The following is a 20,238-nucleotide window of genomic DNA, read 5'->3' on the forward strand; positions in this document are numbered from 1 at the left end:
TCTGAGCCACATCACTGCTACCGTGCGCCGGGAGGGCCAAACATGGGCCAAACGCGAAGCAAAAATCTCGAAACACGGCACATCACACAAGTAAACACTATTATAACTTTATTTATTTAAAAAAAACATATATTTATTCGGCTTTTGCAAAATATAGATTAGTCACTCAACAATGCAGAAAAATAAGGAAAATCATAAAGTGAAAGAAAAAAGTAAATATACTTAGACATTATTAAACAATTAAAAAATAAAAAATAAAAAATAACAAAAATAAAATAAATGAATAAATAAATAAATAAATAATAAAAAATAATAATACACAGTCAAGGACAAAAGCTTATGTCTTTATAATGGGCTACAGGCACAGAAAAAAATGTTACAAATTTTTCATTTATTCTTTATTTATTTCTCGAGGAATCATTGAGGGCACCCCCTCATTTACAATGATGTTGAGTACAGAGAAAACACAAAACAGCACGGACAAAACACATGCAAAAACATTAAAAACAGTTGCAGTGAAAGGCAGAGTTATTGGTTATCATAGATTTAAACTGGCCCATAGTTATAATTGTGTTGAGTTTGAGTGAATGTTGTAAGATGTTCCAGGTAGATGCAGCAGAAAAACTGAAAGCAGCTTTTCCAAATTCAGTATTTGTCCGGGTAACATTGAGCATTAAGCAGTAGAGCGTGTTGGATAATTACTATTTGACCAGTTTAATAAAGTGCTGAGGTATAGTGGCATGTCGCCAATCAAGATTTTATAAATGAAATGAAAATACTGATTTGGGTACGATTGTACGACTTATATTCAGAAAGGTGAGAGGGGCTTAAAGTTTAGCTCTGATATAATCCATACATGGTTTTCACATTCTTTCAAAGTTATCAGCAGAGCCACATATTGTGACTCTTAATTTCTAAAGTTTAAGATGATGCTTCATATCCCTCAGCCATTGAGTGCAACTCTGTGGATGAGATGTTTTCCAGTGATGAAGAATCAATCTCCGGGTTAACGGTGACAAATTTTACTATTTTGAGTTTAGTTCCAGAGAGGTTGTTGTTGTTGTTTTCATCTTACTATGTAAAAAAAATGTTATCAATTGATAGCCATAAAGAGATCAAAATGAATTTCCATTTTGAAAATATCTGGCAGTGTTTTAAAGATTGAGCTCCAGACAGTGGACAGACTTTGATGATGTCTATGAACTATTACTACTTTCATTTTTATATTGGCCACTTAAATGTATATAACTTTGTAAGACACAGGTGTGTGTATGCCACATGGGAATTGAAAGGACCTCAATCACATTTACGAGATGCAACTATCTAGATTTCATGTGGATTTTGACCAGTTTCCCCAAAAGATGACCTGGAAAAGAAAGAACATCAGGGCAGCTGTGACTATGACAAACAGTTGGAAAGTGGATGATTTTGCAGACAATAAATTTAGCATTAAACATCAATGTGACCTTACTGCTCTTTGTTATATAGAAAAATATATTGATATTTATAGCAGTTATGTATTGAGCACATTTTAAGAAAGAGAAAAAATATGCATGAAAAACTGTATAGCTATAAAATACAATGTTGGACATCATCATGTATGATGAACTCCCACTTCAAAGTGTAAACAAACAAATCATTTAAAATGTAATGGGGGGAAAAGCCACACATCGCTGAATTAAAACGGGTTTAATTTAGTGTTTCAACTAACAGTACAGCAGATCTTATTGGTATGCAGCGCCCCCCAGTGGAATCTTAGCCGGATACAGTGGGATGTACACACACTTGAATGAACCATAGTCTTAAAGTGAATATCTTAAAATCTTTCATTCAGTTCCTATTCTACAACCTGTGGTCAAAGGCCCCGAAGCAAACACAAACAGCATAAATATATCTGCAATATTTCTTTTTTCTTTTTTTTAAAAGTGAGTTTCTGTGGCACTTTTTATTTGTTCTCCCTTTTTCCTTTGCTTTTATTAAAACCTTTCTTTTAATCTTCCTATATGTTACTGTTACCTAAGTTGTTACTTAGCAACAGTTAACTGCATATTTTTTAAATCCAAGTCTATTAAATGTATTTTATTCTATTGCTATTATTATTACTTTTTCTTTTATCTCTTTTCCCTTTGCTTTTATTTAAACAGACAGTTTTAATTGGAGTTCAGTGTGACAGTGTGTCAGTAGATGAAAGCACCTTGGCACAGCTAAATATCCATAAAACCAACAACAACCTGTGGCTTCATTTATTGAATAGTGTTGCGTTCATTAGTTCAATAGTTAAATATGGACACAGCCAGGCTCACTGGTTCTCTGTACGGGTCTTTGTGCTAAACTAACGTAACAAGCTACTTCAGCTTGATATTGAACATATAAATATAAATATTTGATTGGAATTAAAACTTTGCAGACAGTCACAATTTTTGTCCAGTGCTACCCCCGCGACCCGGCCCTGGATAAGCAGAGGAAAATGGATGGATGGATGGTTCACTTCAGCATAATACCTTTTGTCTGAACCTTCAGATGGTTGGTCAACCATTTACTAAATCATCAGGTTTCAAGATGAGATTCTGAAGTCAAGAAAGGTTTTATTTATTTACATATTGCAAGCACAAACTAACAGTCTAGACGGATTTCAGGAAAAAAAAAAAAAAGGCATTCTATAAGAAGTGAGGAGCATTTATGGGTACAAGTCGGGAAGTAGTCGCGAGTCAAAAAAAAAATGGTTCCAAAGCGAAATTTTGAGTTTTTGACCTTCCAATTTGCATATCAAAATGGCGGCCAAATTGCCCATCTTGCACAGTCATTGGACCATTTTCCCCTAGTTTTTTTGTAAGTAGGCAATCAAGATGACATGCAAAATACCAACTTTTAAGGTGAAGGTCATTTTTTAAGGCTGACATAAATAGTGTATAGTGTGTATATATGATATGTGATGTATTCCATATTCCATAATATTCCCTTGAACAGTTCCACAGATCACATCTGACAGGACATTGGTCATCACCCTGACATGACATTTCAGGTATTGGATTCTGTGACATAAGAATGGGCTGTAGCCCTGAATCGCCATGTTTCCATCCCATTTCCAAGGGTGAAGGAAGCTCAGGTTTGGCGTAGTGAGCATTTCTCCAAACCATTGCCTGGTAGTGTACTCTCAGCAGATGGAAGTGGAGTGTATTGTTTGTCGGCAGCATTGCTTCTGGTTTACCTGCCCTGGAGAAAAGTATATGCCTTGCTACATCAACATAGTCTGTTTAATGCAGCATCAATGGGTAATATATACCCATTGATGCTGTTTTTAACAAACTGTCAAATGATTCAGCACCAAGCCTTGTAGCATTTCATGCTATAACTTGTTGTGATGCCACATCATATTTATTTATTTAGCGAATGCAAAGAACTTAAGCCAAGCAGTTGCCTCATGGTCTGCTGTACGGAGGGTAACTAATCCTCCTTTCAGTCTTTGGAGAGGACAAACTTCTATGATGTGTTCCATGGTTTGCTCCTCTCCACAAGCACACAGTGGGGTAGGGCTACTGCCCCATGTGAAGGCTAGCCAAGCAGGGGCCATGTCCAGTCCTGAAGCGACTGACCACTGTCTCCTTGAGAGGTTGGTGCCAGGGACCTGTTGGTCGAGGTCTGGCACCAGATGTTTGCTTGGGACCTCCTTGGACTCCCATTCCATTTCCAAGCCAGTTGGATGGTGAAATCAACTGGTGGGATGTTCTTCCAAATTGGTCGTCTACATGAAAGTCGAGCAGTGGGTGGGTTGCAGATGTCTGCAATACACCCAGCTCAATGCGACCATGAGGACCATAACTGGGACTATCCGCTCAACACCACTCCCCTGGCTTCCTGTCCTATCAAACATCCCCGCCCCCAACACACACATATTCGGCGGGAAGCAGTCACTCACAAGATGCCTCAAAAGGTCAAAGTCCAAAAAAAGACACAAAATTAAGAAAAAATTACCAAAAAAGGTACAAATTGACCACAAAAGGATTTAAAGGAACACTCCACCGTTTTTTCATATTAAAACATGTTATTCGGTCAAGTAAGACGAGTTGATACAGACCTCTTGCGTCTCAATGCGTGCACTCAATCGCCCTGGCGCGCGGTGCCACTTGGCTAGCACTTAGCTTAGCCCAGTTCATTCAGTAGGATCCAAACAGATGGACAGTTAGAAGCGACCAAACTCCTCCACGTTTTCCCTATTTAAATACAGCTACACGAGTAGTTAAACGACACAAAATAAAACGTGGCGCTTTTCGAAGCGGATAAAAAGGAGAACTATAATGTATGGCGGAATAGCACTTGGGAGCACTTCGACTCGGCGCAGTAATATCATCACTTCCGCTCCCTCTCACTTCCGTCAGGAGTGATGATATTACTGCGCCGAGTCGAAGTGCTCCCAAGTGCTATTCCGCCATACATTATAGTTCTCCTTTTTATCCGCTTCGAAAAACGCCACGTTTTATTTTGCGTCGCCATACTTGGTCGTTTAACTACTCGTGTAGCTGTATTTAAATAGGGAAAACGTGGAGGAGTTTGGTCGCTTCTAACTGTCCATCTGTTTGGATCCTACTGAATGAACTGGGCTAAGCTAAGTGCTAGCCAAGTGGCACCACGCGCCAGGGCGATTGAGTGCACGCATTGAGACACAAGAGGTCTGTATCAACTCGTCTTACTTGACCGAATAACATGTTTTAAATCCTTTAAATCCTTTTGTGGTCAATTTGTACCTTTTTTGGTAATTTTTTTCTTAATTTTGTGTCTTTTTTTGGACTTTGACCTTTTGAGGCATCTTGTGAGTGACTGCTTCTCGCCGAATATGTGTGTGTTGGGGGCGGGGATGTTTGATAGGACAGGAAGCCAGGGGAGTGGTGTTGAGCGGATAGTCCCAGTTATGGTCCTCATGGTCGCATTGAGCTGGGTGTATTGCAGACATCTACAACCCACCCACTGCTCGACTTCCATCTAGACCAGTAGTTCTCAACCTTTTTGAGTCGCGACCCCCAATTTAACATGCATGTTGTCCGCGACCCCCGCTCACTGAACACAATCTCACACGCACAGTTCAGATCACCCAAAAGACACAAAATGACCAAAAAAAGACACAAGTTGACCAAAAAAGACACAAAATGACCAAAAAAGACACAAAATTAACAAAAAAGACACAAAATTAACAAAAAATTACCAAAAAGGCACAAATTGACCACAAAATGATAAAAAAGACACAAAATTAACAAAAAAGACGCAAAATGACTAAAAAAAGACCACCCACTGCTCGACTTCCATCTAGACCAGTAGTTCTCAACCTTTTTGAGTCTCGACTCCCAATTTAACATGCATGTTGTCCGCGACCCCCGCTCACTGAACACAACCTCACACGCACAGTTCAGATCACCCAAAAGACACAAAATGACAAAAAAAAGACACAAATGACCAAAAAAAGACACAAAATTAACAAAAAATGACCAAAAAAGGTACAAATTTACCACAAAAGGATTTAAAAAAGACATAAAATGACCAAAAAAAGACACAAAATTACCAAAAAAGACACAAAATGACTAAAAAAAGACACAAAATGACCAAAAAGCCACAAATTGACCACAAAATGTTAAAAAAGACACAAAATTACCAAAAAAGACACAAAATGACTAAAAAAAGACCACCCACTGCTCGACTTCCATCTAGACCAGTAGTTCTCAACCTTTTTGAGTCGCAACCCCCAATTTAACATGATCCCCGCTCACTGAACACAATCTCACACGCACAGTTCAGATCACCCAAAAGACACAAAATGACCAAAAAAAGACACAAATTGACCAAAAAAGACACAAAATGACCAATAAAAGACACAAATGACCAAAAAAGACACAAAATCACCAAAAAAGACACAAAATCACCAAAAAGACTAAACTGGGGTCCCGACCCCAAGGTTGAGAATAGCTGATCGAGACGACCAATTTGGAAGAACACCCACCAGTTGATTTCACCATCCAATTGGCTTGGAAAATGGAATGTGAGTCCAAGGCGGTCCCGAACAAACATCTGGTGCAAGACCCCAACCAACAGGTCCCTGGCACCAACCTCCCAAGGAGACAGTAGTCAATCGCTTCAGGACTGGACATGGCCCCCGCTTGGCCAGCCTTCACAATGGGGCAGTAGCCCTACCCCACTGCGTGCTTGTGGAGAGGAGCAAACCATGGAACACATCACAGAAGTTTGTCCTCTCAAAAGACTGAAAGGAGGATTAGTTACCCTCCAGTTCTTTGCATTCGCTAAATAAATAAATATGATGTGGTATCACAACAAGTTATGAAACAAGTTTGTTAAAAACAGCATCAATGGGTATATATTGTGGCTTCCTTGTGGTATCAGACAACAGCCAGAGTTTTTTACATGCTACATGTGGGAAATGGGAACTTTTCAACCATCAAGGGTGCTACCAGGACACGACGCACAAAAGCAGCTCAACCAATCAGACGACTTGTTGAGGGTCGTGATATGCCTCTTCCGAAAAACGATGTGATACCACATCATACATTGGAAGTCACACCAAAAGTACATCGTGGAAAGTCTAGAGAATGCACCATCAATTGCTCAGCAACCTCGGAATTGGTAATCTCACGGAGGAGAATCAAAGATCCTCAGAGGCTTTTGTCTGCAGAATATATGATGTGCATTAAACAGACTCTGTTGATGCAGCAAGGCATATACTTTTCTCCAGGGCAGGTAAACCAGAAGCAATGCCGCCGACAAAGAATGCGCTCCACTTCCATCTGCTGAGAGTACACTACCAGGCAACCTGAAAGTTGCCTGGAAATGATCCTGTGTGCCTGTAAAAAACAATGCACAACACGCCAGTGCAAATGCCGAAAATCGGCACTAATCCTCCTTTCAGTCTTTGGAGAGGACAAACTTCTATGATGTGTTCCATGGTTTGCTCCTCTCCACAAGCACACAGTGGGGTAGGGCTACTGCCCCATGTGAAGGCTAGCCAAGCAGGGGCCATGTCCAGTCCTGAAGCGACTGACCACTGTCTCCTTGAGAGGTTGGTGCCAGGGACCTGTTGGTCGAGGTCTGGCACCAGATGTTTGCTTGGGACCTCCTTGGACTCCCATTCCATTTCCAAGCCAGTTGGATGGTGAAATCAACTGGTGGGATGTTCTTCCAAATTGGTCGTCTACATGAAAGTCGAGCAGTGGGTGGGTTGCAGATGTCTGCAATACACCCAGCTCAATGCGACCATGAGGACCATAACTGGGACTATCCGCTCAACACCACTCCCCTGGCTTCCTGTCCTATCAAACATCCCCGCCCCCAACACACACATATTCGGCGAGAAGCAGTCACTCACAAGATGCCTCAAAAGGTCAAAGTCCAAAAAAAGACACAAAATTAAGAAAAAATTACCAAAAAAGGTACAAATTGACCACAAAAGGATTTAAAGGATTTAAAACATGTTATTCGGTCAAGTAAGACGAGTTGATACAGACCTCTTGTGTCTCAATGCGTGCACTCAATCGCCCTGGCGCGCGGTGCCACTTGGCTAGCACTTAGCTTAGCCCAGTTCATTCAGTAGGATCCAAACAGATGGACAGTTAGAAGCGACCAAACTCCTCCACGTTTTCCCTATTTAAATACAGCTACACGAGTAGTTAAACGACCAAGTATGGCGACACAAAATAAAACGTGGCGCTTTTCGAAGCGGATAAAAAGGAGAACTATAATGTATGGCGGAATAGCACTTGGGAGCACTTCGACTCGGCGCAGTAATATCATCACTTCCGCTCCCTCTCACTTCCGTTAGGAGTGATGATATTACTGCGCCGAGTCGAAGTGCTCCCAAGTACTATTCCGCCATACATTACAGTTCTCCTTTTTATCCGCTTCGAAAAGCGCCACGTTTTATTTTGTGTCGCCATACTTGGTCGTTAAACTACTCGTGTAGCTGTATTTAAATAGGGAAAACGTGGAGGAGTTTGGTCGCTTCTAACTGTCCATCTGTTTGGATCCTACTGAATGAACTGGGCTAAGCTAAGTGCTAGCCAAGTGGCACCGCGCACCAGGGCGATTGAGTGCACGCATTGAGACGCAAGAGGTCTGTATCAACTCGTCTTACTTGACCGAATAACATGTTTTAATATGAAAAAACGGTGGAGTGTTCCTTTAAATCCTTTTGTGGTCAATTTGTACCTTTTTTGGTAATTTTTTTCTTAATTTTGTGTCTTTTTTTGGACTTTGACCTTTTGAGGCATCTTGTGAGTGACTGCTTCTCGCCGAATATGTGTGTGTTGGGGGCGGGGATGTTTGATAGGACAGGAAGCCAGGGGAGTGGTGTTGAGCGGATAGTCCCAGTTATGGTCCTCATGGTCGCATTGAGCTGGGTGTATTGCAGACATCTACAACCCACCCACTGCTCGACTTCCATCTAGACCAGTAGTTCTCAACCTTTTTGAGTCGTGACCCCCAATTTAACATGCATGTTGTCCGCGACCCCCGCTCACTGAACACAATCTCACACGCACAGTTCAGATCACCCAAAAGACATAAAATGACCAAAAAAAGACACAAGTTGACCAAAAAAGACACAAAATGACCAAAAAAGACACAAAATTAACAAAAAATGACCAAAAAGGCACAAATTGACCACAAAATGATAAAAAAAGACACAAAATTACCAAAAAAGACGCAAAATGACTAAAAAAAGACCACCCACTGCTCGACTTCCATCTAGACCAGTAGTTCTCAACCTTTTTGAGTCGCGACTCCCAATTTAACATGCATGTTGTCCGCGACCCCCGCTCACTGAACACAATCTCACACGCACAGTTCAGATCACCCAACAGACACAAAATGACAAAAAAAAGACACAAATGACCAAAAAAAGACACAAAATTAACAAAAAATGACCAAAAAAGGTACAAATTTACCACAAAAGGATTTAAAAAAGACATAAAATGACCAAAAAAAGACACAAAATTACCAAAAAAGACACAAAATGACTAAAAAAAGACACAAAATGACCAAAAAGCCACAAATTGACCACAAAATGATAAAAAAGACACAAAATTACCAAAAAAGACACAAAATGACTAAAAAAAGACCACCCACTGCTCAACTTCCATCTAGACCAGTAGTTCTCAACCTTTTTGAGTCGCGACCCCCAATTTAACATGATCCCCGCTCACTGAACACAATCTCACACGCACAGTTCAGATCACCCATAAGACACAAAATGACCAATAAAAGACACAAATGACCAAAAAAGACACAAAATGACCAAAAAAGACACAAAATCACCAAAAAGACTAAACTGGGGTCCCGACCCCAAGGTTGAGAATAGCTGATCGAGACGACCAATTTGGAAGAACACCCACCAGTTGATTTCACCATCCAATTGGCTTGGAAAATGGAATGTGAGTCCAAGGCGGTCCCGAACAAACATCTGGTGCAAGACCCCAACCAACAGGTCCCTGGCACCAACCTCCCAAGGAGACAGTAGTCAATCGCTTCAGGACTGGACATGGCCCCCGCTTGGCCAGCCTTCACAATGGGGCAGTAGCCCTACCCCACTGTGTGCTTGTGGAGAGGAGCAAACCATGGAACACATCACAGAAGTTTGTCCTCTCAAAAGACTGAAAGGAGGATTAGTTACCCTCCAGTTCTTTGCATTCGCTAAATAAATAAATATGATGTGGTATCACAACAAGTTATGAAACAAGTTTGTTAAAAACAGCATCAATGGGTATATATTGTGGCTTCCTTGTGGTATCAGACAACAGCCAGAGTTTTTTACATGCTACATGTGGGAAATGGGAACTTTTCAACCATCAAGGGTGCTACCAGGACACGACGCACAAAAGCAGCTCAACCAATCAGACGACTTGTTGAGGGTCGTGATATGCCTCTTCCGAAAAACAATGTGATACCACATCATACATTGGAAGTCACACCAAAAGTACATCGTGGAAAGTCTAGAGAATGCACCATCAATTGCTCAGCAACCTCGGAATTGGTAATCTCACGGAGGAGAATCAAAGATCCTCAGAGGCTTTTGTCTGCAGAATATATGATGTGCATTAAACAGACTCTGTTGATGCAGCAAGGCATATACTTTTCTCCAGGGCAGGTAAACCAGAAGCAATGCCGCCGACAAACGATGCGCTCCACTTCCATCTGCTGAGAGTACACTACCAGGCAATGGTTTGGAGAAATGCTCACTATGCCAAACCTGAGCTTCCTTCACCCTTGGAAATGGGATGGAAACATGGCGATTCAGGGCTGCAGCCCATTCTTATGTCACAGAATACAATACCTGAAAGTTGCCTGGAAATGATCCTGTGTGCCTGTAAAAAACAATGCACAACACGCCAGTGCAAATGCCGAAAATCGGGGCTGTTATGCACTGCAATGTGTGCATGTCAGGGTGATGACCAATGTCCTTGTTTAAATGTGGAGTTGTGGTCCTCAAGCAAGATGTGCAAGAACTGTTCAAGGGAATATTATGGAATACATCACATATCATATATACAACGGGAACATTTAAAAGTGATATTGATTGAATATTTATGTCAGCCTTAAAAAATGACATTTAAAATGACAATAAAAAATAATGCTTAATTTCACCTTAAAAGTTGGTATTTTGCATATATATATACATGATACTTAAATTACTCATCTTGATTGCCTACTTACAAAAAAACTAGGGGAAAATGGTCCAACGACTGAGCAAGATGGGCAATTTGGCGGCCATTTTGATATGCAAATTAGAAGGTCAAAATGAATATGATGTGAAATATGTAAAGTAGGTTGGTTCCCGACTTGTACATGTAAATGCTCCTCACTTTCACTTTTTTGGCAAGAAAAACAATAAATATAAAAAAACAAAAATAAAAACAAATAATAACAAAAATAAAAAACCGTCTAGACTATAAGACCAAAGGATGGAGTTCATTGGAGTCAGTTGGCTCAGCCCAATGGGTGGTCGGTTGTACAGGATTAGGAGAACCAGGGGTGGAGCAGAATCTGCTCCAGAGTGCCGCGCTCCTGAGGGTCCACAGTCAAACACACCTTCAACAAGTCCTGGCAGTCTGAGAAGAAAGCAGAGTTTAAGCTGCAGTTCTTTGGAAAATGGAAGGAAGGAAATAACTTTTCACACTATAAGTACCACAACTCAGGACGGCGTTGAGGCTTCTTACCTTTGGACAGCATAGTGTTTACGGTAATTTTCTTGCGAAGGAATTTTTTTGTGTCGAAACTGCTGTCCACCATTTCATAGAGCAGAGCGCCCAGCTGCCAGACTGTGCTGGGGCCCGCCTCGTAAGTGCCACGCCGGTAAAACTCTGGAGGGACATAGGCAGGGGTTCCTACAATACACAGAGAGAAACATATCATGAGTAAGATTGACTGATCAGTCCAGAGATCAACTGATGGATGAAGAGCAGAGGCCAGCAGCGTACCAGTGAAGGAGCCTTTCGGTATTTCCGTATCCAAGCAGGCACTTCCAAAGTCTATGATTCTCACACGAGGGACATCCGAGCTTAAATCAAGGAGGACATTTTCTGCTTTAATGTCCCGATGGAAGACTCCAAGAGAGTGCATCTTATTTGCTGCTTCCACCAGCTGCTTCATGATGTTCTTCTTCATGAGATAAAGAGAAACAGAGGAGTTGGAGCAGAGCGGAGAAGGAAGTGTAAGGAGACATTTAAACCATTATGGGACAGTTTTGCAGCTTTCACACAAAAACGTTAGTGATTGAGTTTGGTTTAGGGCTGCACGATTTGGGGAAAAAAACCCATTATCATTATTTTGCACGTCACGGCTGTGTGCATCAATGATTAGTGTCCTCTGGAAACACTTTCCATTGTGTATGAGCTTCTTGCAGTGCTTTTTCTAACCTGGCGTTACTGGTGTAGTGGGTTGTAAAGTTGGTTATTTTTTTCTAAATGCTACACATAAAGATGTTTCTTAATTTGCTAATTTTTTCTCTATTTGCTGCGTGCTGAGCTCTCAGGGCCGACGTACATTTTTCATTTTAGGAACCCTTTATAAAGGTGGATTACTATTAAGTGGTAACCAAATAGGCTTGGTATGGGTATTGGTTTGGTATGCACCGCATTGACGCCATTTCTAATGAGTACACTGTGCAAATACAGAAAAATCTGCATTCACCTTTCCCACATAACAAATACACACATGTAGTCTGGTGCGGATGATCCGCTAGATTGGAGCTAGTGTCAACAACTAGCAAATTTCGGGTCTTATTCATTTCTGCATTGGGTAGTTAATGTCATCTACATTATCATCTTCAGAGCATTCGAGACATATTGTCTTTTATTTAAAGGTTGAGGTTGTTGTTATGGTGTTTGTCGTACAAAATATGGATGTTGAGAAATAAAATCAATACTCTGGTGTGCACCAAAACAACCGGTCTGAGACCTCTTGCAGAGAGGGTCGTGGTCCGTTTCCACTGGATTGTGGGCCACCTGTGTCGCGGAATTTACTCAGATAATATTATAAAGATGAAATTTGTGTCATTCAGTTTCACTCTGGCTACCACTGAGCTAAAGCTAATTTGTCATTGCAGAATTATCATAATTGCTCAAAATAACTCAATATGTACGCTACCGGTCAAAAGTTTAAAATTTCCAGCTCTCCACCTTCATACACGCCCCTCTTCAAATCTTTTTTTGTTATTTGGTCCGCTTATGTTACTGCACTTTGAAAGCAAACCAGACTAAATACAAAACGAAACAAATGTAGCAAATTTCACTCTGATTGGGACCAAGGTTATAATAGTTTTGGAATTTTCATTAGTTTTAGTTTAAATTTCGTTGTGAATTTTTGTTTTCAAATTCAGTTTGTTTTAATACGTTTTTAGAGTGAGTTTGCTAGTTTTAATTAGTTTTTATTTTTTTGGAAAATGCTTAGTTTTAGTTTAGTTTTTATTAGTTTTAGTTTTTTTCGTAATGGGGTATTTGTTGTGTGCCAGATTCAAAAAAGTCACAATAAAGCTTTTATTTCCTTTGTCTGATCCATCTCAGCCCCAATAAGTTTATTAAGTCATAAAACCAGATAGATGAAATGGATTTCATATCAACCAAAAAGGTTTACATATGAAAAAAAAGTTGACAAAGACGAACTTTAGTTAGTTTTAGTTAGTTTTGTAACCACACAATACAGTTTCAGTAAGTTATCGTTTTTTAAAAAACTCTCGTTTTTATTTTTATTTCAGTTAACGAAAATGTTTTTTCAATTCTAGTTTTCATTATTTCGTTAGTTTTCGTTAACTTTAATAACCTTGATTGGGACGAACCAAACGGACTCGGGTCTTAAAACTCTCCTCTGACACTGACAAAATTCAAAATGATCTCAGTGCAGCTTTAAGGTCACCTCTTGCACACATAGACACAAAAACAAGCTCCAGCCAGCTCCAGTACCTTTGCCGGGTCTTCCCTCAGGAACAAATTCTTTTTGAGGTAGGTCAGCAGGTCCTCACAGGGGACTGGTCTTTCCATGACAAGCAGGACCTCTGGGCCCAGATCATACCAGTCTAATAATGACACGGCAGCATGTTTGCCCAGTGACCCCGCTCCACCTGCCACTCTCTGCATGAGAATCACCTCCAATGGCACCATGTGCGTCTCTCCATTTATAACCTACAAACAATACAATGTTTCAGTATAGATGTAGGTGTTTGTGGATGTTTTTCTAGCAAAGTTCAACATTGATTTTGGTGCTGAGACATCAGATCAAATCACTCACCACTGGTCGAGTCTTCTCATCAGCTTTCGGGATGCGTTTGATCGCCACCTACAGGACACAATCACCACAACTTTAGTTGGTGCAGGGAGAGATGGCTGTGTGCACTGAAAAAAAGCCAACTTGTATTTTTTGGCCTAAAACAGTGATTTAAGTTGGTAAAACTTGGAAATATAAATTATTGACATTTAGGGCAATAATGCACGTTAGCACAACAAAGGAAGCCAGTTGTCTGCTCAAAAACAAGTTTGTGAGTTGTTGTTACTTATATCTTTAAGTTGGGGTTCACAACAAGGGACAATAGTTCTGCTAACTCTTATTTCTTTGTTGTGAAATTCGGTCATTAGCGAAAGTTAGCAGCTAACTGATGTTAGCGGCTAACTGATGCTAGCGGCGCTGCTTGTTACAGCTGCAAGAGTAGCCATTAGCGTTTCAATGCTAACTCAAAATTGTGGTCGCAACATTAGCTGACATTTCATAGCGGCGTTACAATCATGCCAATTCAGCACATTACAGAAGTTAGCAGAAGTATAAGGATTAAAAGTTATTACAATGTAAAATTATAAGCTAGTACAATTTACAGTTGAGTTGACAAAAATCTGAATTCAGAGTTGAGCCAACTCAAAAACAAAACTTAAAATATGTAGTTTAATTGTCCAACTTAAAACATTTTCGAAGTTTGTTGCCTTGAAATTTTGAGTTAACCCAACTTTTCTTTTTTTGCAGTGTGTGCATGTGTGATATGAGAATACCATATATTTATTACTTACTGGTAAGTTGTCAGATTTTCTTTCTCCAGCATAAACCGTTCCGTAGCCGCCTTCTCCGAGCTTGCGAAGCTGCAGGTACTTGGCCTCAAATTGTTCTTCAAACACAAACACAGATTCATGTTTTAATATTTTTAAACAAAAGATGAGCTTGATGGTTGAAATCAGTTATTGTTAACCTGTGGTTCAGTAAAGTCTTCTTCTAGTTTTTCCCCCATTATAGCTGACAAAACTCACTTAAAAATCACAAACTTTTGCTTGTTTTGTATTTGTTTTCTTCAATCACAGAGGCAATACTTTGATATTTTGGGAAATACAGTTAATTGCTTTTTAGCCAAAAAATTAGAGCCAAAGATAGATGCTCTAATGTCTGTACGGTAAATATAAAACTATATACACTACTGGTCAAAAGTTTTAGAACACACCAACTTTTCCAGAATTTAATTGAAAATGATGCAGTTTATTGTCTCAGTGTACTCTGAAATGAATGCACATTTGCAACATTTAAAATTCTTTATTGAGCATGATAGTGTTTTGAAAGTAAAAAAAAAGATTCAAAATCACATTTTATGTTGGACTAAAGTACTAAAAAAAAGACACAGAATGACCAAAAAAAGACACAAAATGACAAAAAAGACACCAAAAGACACAAAATGACTAAAAAAAGACACAAAACAACTTACAAAGACATGAAAATAATTTAAAAAATGGACAAAATAGCCCAAGACTCCATAGAGTTAAGTTGTTAACCCATTTCTTGTTCCCTGAAAAAGGCCTACTTGTATAATTCTGAAAAGTACATTATTTTTCAGTTTTGGTTAACCTTACCTTTTTTTATTTACTTCTGGCAGTTCACCACTTACCTTTGTACCCTTTCTAGCTGTTCATTTGACTTGAACTACTTGAATTTCAATAAAAAACTGGAAAAATTGGGGTGTTCTAAGACTTTTGACCGGTAGTGTATATTTAAAGCTCATCAAGAACTAATTGAAATGTACTTTTAAAAAAAACATTGCAAAGTCAATATCTCTTTTTAGAGGTGGGGGAACTATCCATCCTGCATAGTATCGCAATATTTTGCGTGGCAACATTATTCATTGCCGCCATGTATTGATATTTAGCCGACGAGCCATATTTTTTTATGTACTTGAGATACTGGTATCATATGAAACTAGAATATCTAAGGAATCTATAGGCACCATGTGTCAGGATATCCTGTTGTAATAAAGCTGCAAAGTTAGGCTTTTTTTATGTTTCAAAGTTGAGTTAGTTACATGTTTGATATCAGTTCAGTTCAGTTTGACTGAATACTTTGTTGGTCAGTCTGTGGGTTTGACTCTCATTGTGGAGAAACACAACCTACATTTTTATATTGTATATTCATACTTATTCTGCACTGGAATTCTATTCTACTCCTTAATACATACTCCTTCTTTAGACACTTCATTTTTTTTATTGTATTTTTATTGTATTTTTATATTTTATTGCTTGAAGTATGCCTAGGTTGTTAATCTATCTATCTATCTATCTATCTATCTATCTATCTATCTATCTATCTATCTATCTATCTATCTATCTATCTTGTATAATTCTGAAAAGTACATTATTTTTCAGTTTTGGTTAACCTTACCTTTTTTTATTTACTTCTGGCAGTTCACCGCTTACCTTTGTACCCTTTCTAGCTGTTCATTTGACTTGAACTACTTGAATTTCAATAAAAAACTGGAAAAATTGGGGTGTTCTAAGACTTTTGACCGGTAGTGTATATTTAAAGCTCATCAAGAACTAATTGAAATGTACTTTTAAAAAAAACATTGCAAAGTCAATATCTCTTTTTAGAGGTGGGGGAACTATCCATCCTGCATAGTATCGCAATATTTTGCGTGGCAACATTATTCATTGCCGCCATGTATTGATATTTAGCCGACGAGCCATATTTTTTTATGTACTTGAGATACTGGTATCATATGAAACTAGAATATCTAAGGAATCTATAGGCACCATGTGTCAGGATATCATATATTTTGCGTGGCAATATTATATCGATTCATGGCCGCCAAGTATCGATATTCAGGAATATACTGGATTTACTGGTATCACATGAAACTAGAATATCTAAGGAATCTATAGGCACCATGTGTCAGGATATCCTGTTGTAATAAAGCTGCAAAGTTAGGCTTTTTTTATGTTTCAAAGTTGAGTTAGTTACATGTTTGATATCAGTTCAGTTCAGTTTGACTGAATACTTTGTTGGTCAGTCTGTGGGTTTGACTCTCATTGTGGAGAAACACAACCTACATTTTTATATTGTATATTCATACTTATTCTGCACTGGAATTCTATTCTACTCCTTAATACATACTCCTTCTTTAGACACTTCATTTTTTTTATTGTATTTTTATTGTATTTTTATATTTTATTGCTTGAAGTATGCCTAGGTTGTTAATCTATCTATCTATCTATCTATCTATCTATCTATCTATCTATCTATCTATCTATCTATCTATCTATCTATCTATCTATCTATCTATCTATCTATCTATCTATCTAAATAAATAAAAAGACTGAAGTGAGATGAACTGACTGAGAATTTTCTCTTATTTGACAAAACAGCTCTTGATTGAATTCAATTTTGTAGACACAAAATGCAGTTAAACAGTTAAATCACAATATATTGTATCGCAATACTCACCATATCCCAAAATGCTTAAAATCTGGATAAAATATGTATGTTTACATATGTTTGGACGGGTTGGTGGTCCTTTCATTGTCCTAGTACTTGTTACTCTGTTCAATAACAATAAAGTTGAATCTCATCAAAATGGTATTGTGGGACCTCTGGTGATTCACACCTCTAGTAGACGATGACCTTTTTATATCCCCAACAAACCTCTGTATCTCAGTTAGTCACCAACCAGAGACTCCCTTATAGTGTGAGTAGATTTCCAGCTCTCCACCTTCATACACGCCCCTCTTCAAATCTTTTTTTGTTATTTGGTCCGCTTATATTACTGCACTTTGAAAGCAAACCAGACTAAATACAAAACGAACCAAATGTAGCAAATTTCACTCTGATTGGGACCAAGGTTATAATACTTTTGGAATTTTCATTAGTTTTAGTTTAAATTTCGTTGTGAATTTTTGTTTTCAAATTCAGTTCGTTTTAATACGTTTTTAGAGTGAGTTTGCTAGTTTTAATTAGTTTTTATTTTTTGGGAAATTGCTTAGTTTTAGTTTAGTTTTTATTAGTTTTAGTTTTTTCGTAATGGGGTATTTGTTGGGTGCCAGATTCAAAAAAGTCACAATAAAGCTTTTATTTCCTTTGTCTGATCCATCTCAGCCCCAATAAGTTTATTAAGTCATAAAACCAGATAGATGAAATGGATTTCATATCAACCAAAAAGGTTTACATTTGAAAAAAAAGTTGACAAAGACGAAAAACGAACTTTAGTTAGTTTTAGTTAGTTTTGTAACCACACAATACAGTTTCAGTAAGTTATCGTTTTTTTAAAAACTCTCGTTTTTATTTTTATTTCAGTTAACAAAAAATGTTTTTTCAATTCTAGTTTTCATTATTTCGTTAGTTTTCATTAACTATAATAACCTTGATTGATAACAAACCTCTGTATCTAAGTTAGACACCAACCAGAAACTCCCTTATTGGCTTATATTCTATTGCAGAATAAAATCTCTCAAGCTTGTTCTAACCATAGACCTTATTTCAGGCAACAAAATAAAAACCAATCGAATGAAATTGAATTTAGATGAGGGACCCAGAAGTGCAAAATTGCTGACTCAGTTCTGGGTGTTAGGAGTCCGACTACACACAGTATACAGTACAGGCCAAAAGTTTGGACACACCTTCTCATTCAATGCGTTTCCTTTATTTTCATGACTATTGACATTGTAAATTCATCAAAACTATGAATGAACACATATGGAATTATGTACTTAACAAAAAAGTGTGAAATAACTGAAAACATGTCTTATATTCTAGTAAGCAAAGGGTGGCTACTTTGAGGAATCTACAATACAAGACATGTTTTCAGTTATTTCACACTTTTTTTGTTAAGTACATAATTCCATATGTGTTCATTCATAGCTTTGATGCCTTCAGTGAGAATCTACAATGTAAATAGTCATGAAAATAAAGAAAAACACATTGAATGAGAAGGTGTGTGTCCAAACTTTTGGCCTGTACTGTATGCTCACACACTCTCCTCTCATTCTCTTTCACACTGTCAGTGTACCTTTGCTGGTCCTGACGGAGATGGACACGTTGGTAGGTTCACCAGCGTTGGTGTTGTAGGTTTCAGTTCTCCGCCTCTTCGGGGGGGGACCGCTTTGGGTGATGGCTTTTCTTTTAGTCCCTTTAGCTCTCACATCCTCCACTGTCACCTCAGAGGGTTCGATGGCACACCTCTGTCTTTTTCTGGGTGGCTCTGAGCAATTTATGCTGGCCTTGCGTTTCTTACTTGGCACCCTACCGTCGTCACCCGTGCAGTAGTTGGGTTCACTGCTCTCTACACATGAAATAAACCCAGATAACTGGTTCATACTGCATGATTCTGCAAAACTCTGTATTGTTACTTTTTACTCCACTAAATTTATTTCACAGCTCTAGAATAATACTTAAGCCTACTGACTACCTTCATTTGTTCGGTTCATTTGGCTTATAAATACTTTATTACTTTTACTTGAGTCCAATCTTGTAACACTGGACTTGTAATAGTGTTTTTGAAGAGTAGTTCTGATACTTTTAAGTGATTACTAACTCTTATTTAGGACACAGCCTACCTGCAAAATAATATTATCACACTGCAACTAAAGTCCAGCTGATAAAGTCACTATGTAGAGTCTTTCAATAATGATTTATCAAAACAAGTGAAAAAAGTGACTATGAAGTCACAATTTAACTCGTTAAAAGAACCTTCTGTTTGTATGTTGAGACAAGTAAGAATAAACCAGGTATGTATATATACATACTTAAATCAATATCAACAAAGTTCACGTCTCTTCAAGAAGACAGGAACTTTCTGTCTACAGTTATTTAACAGGATTTCACACTTACTTGAACCATTCTCTGAGTCCAGAGAATAAAGAGTCTTTTCATCCATGTTGCTTTGAAAGCGCTCGGTACAAATATTTGACAATAGAAAATATTTCACTGCGAGTATCAAGAAGTTGTGTGTCTCTCTGCTGATAATATGTGAGTGTGAGTGAATTATCATCTCTCTGAGAGTTCTGAGGTTCTGTGTTCTGATTTTTGAATATCGGGGTTCTATTCCGTGACATCACTAATGGAACACAGGCTGAAATAACTAGAGTGGCCAAAATAACTGCTAAAAACACAAAATAGTCCAAAAGCTAAATCAAAAACAATAAAAAGAGACTAATAATGATTATCTCTGGATTGTTTGGGCACTGTAAGCACAACATCATAATGGTGAATGTGTTAGCGAGTTTTTTTTAACACACATCAGATAGTTATGGTCCAACATTAGCTTTTATTTGTAGCCGTTTTTCTATTCACCTGATGAATATAAGTAATATTCTCTCAAATTTAAGTGCCGATTTAGTCTCCACCAACTGAAAAGCACTTTTCACTTTGTTTAATAAACTATTTACACTTTTATATAAAGACACATTTGACCTCAAGGTCACAAATCGGCTTCTAGGGATGGGTGTTTGTAAGAAATCT

The 20,238-nt window shown here is 38.4% G+C and overlaps 1 protein-coding gene across 1 annotated transcript; it reads right to left on the reverse strand.

The window, feature by feature from the left end:
- Positions 1 to 10,303: 10,303 nt before the first annotated feature.
- On the reverse strand, positions 10,304 to 19,720 carry LOC131990815 (serine/threonine-protein kinase pim-2-like). The gene is made up of 8 exons (XM_059355958.1): positions 19,609 to 19,720; positions 18,788 to 19,060; positions 14,541 to 14,635; positions 13,774 to 13,821; positions 13,449 to 13,667; positions 11,469 to 11,649; positions 11,208 to 11,375; positions 10,304 to 11,099 (listed from the first exon to the last, which is right to left on the reverse strand). The coding sequence occupies exons 1-8, from the start codon at positions 19,652 to 19,654 to the stop codon at positions 11,008 to 11,010; spliced, it is 1,122 nt and encodes a 373-aa protein (XP_059211941.1). The 5' UTR covers positions 19,655 to 19,720; the 3' UTR covers positions 10,304 to 11,007.
- Positions 19,721 to 20,238: the final 518 nt, after the last annotated feature.

This window comes from Centropristis striata, chromosome 2 (assembly GCF_030273125.1).
Source record: "Centropristis striata isolate RG_2023a ecotype Rhode Island chromosome 2, C.striata_1.0, whole genome shotgun sequence".
Classification (NCBI taxonomy): domain Eukaryota; kingdom Metazoa; phylum Chordata; class Actinopteri; order Perciformes; family Serranidae; genus Centropristis; species Centropristis striata.

Bases quoted from the DNA above. Each gene is read 5' to 3' on its own strand.
- LOC131990815 (XM_059355958.1), bottom strand. From the start codon at position 19,654: ATGGATGAAAAGACTCTTTATTCTCTGGACTCAGAGAATGGTTCAA. The intron at 13,822-14,540 runs GTAAGTAATAAA...TGTGTCCTGTAG, and splicing joins GAAAATCTGACAACTTACCA to GTGGCGATCAAACGCATCCC. The intron at 13,668-13,773 runs GTGAGTGATTTG...TATTGTTTGTAG, and splicing joins ATGAGAAGACTCGACCAGTG to GTTATAAATGGAGAGACGCA.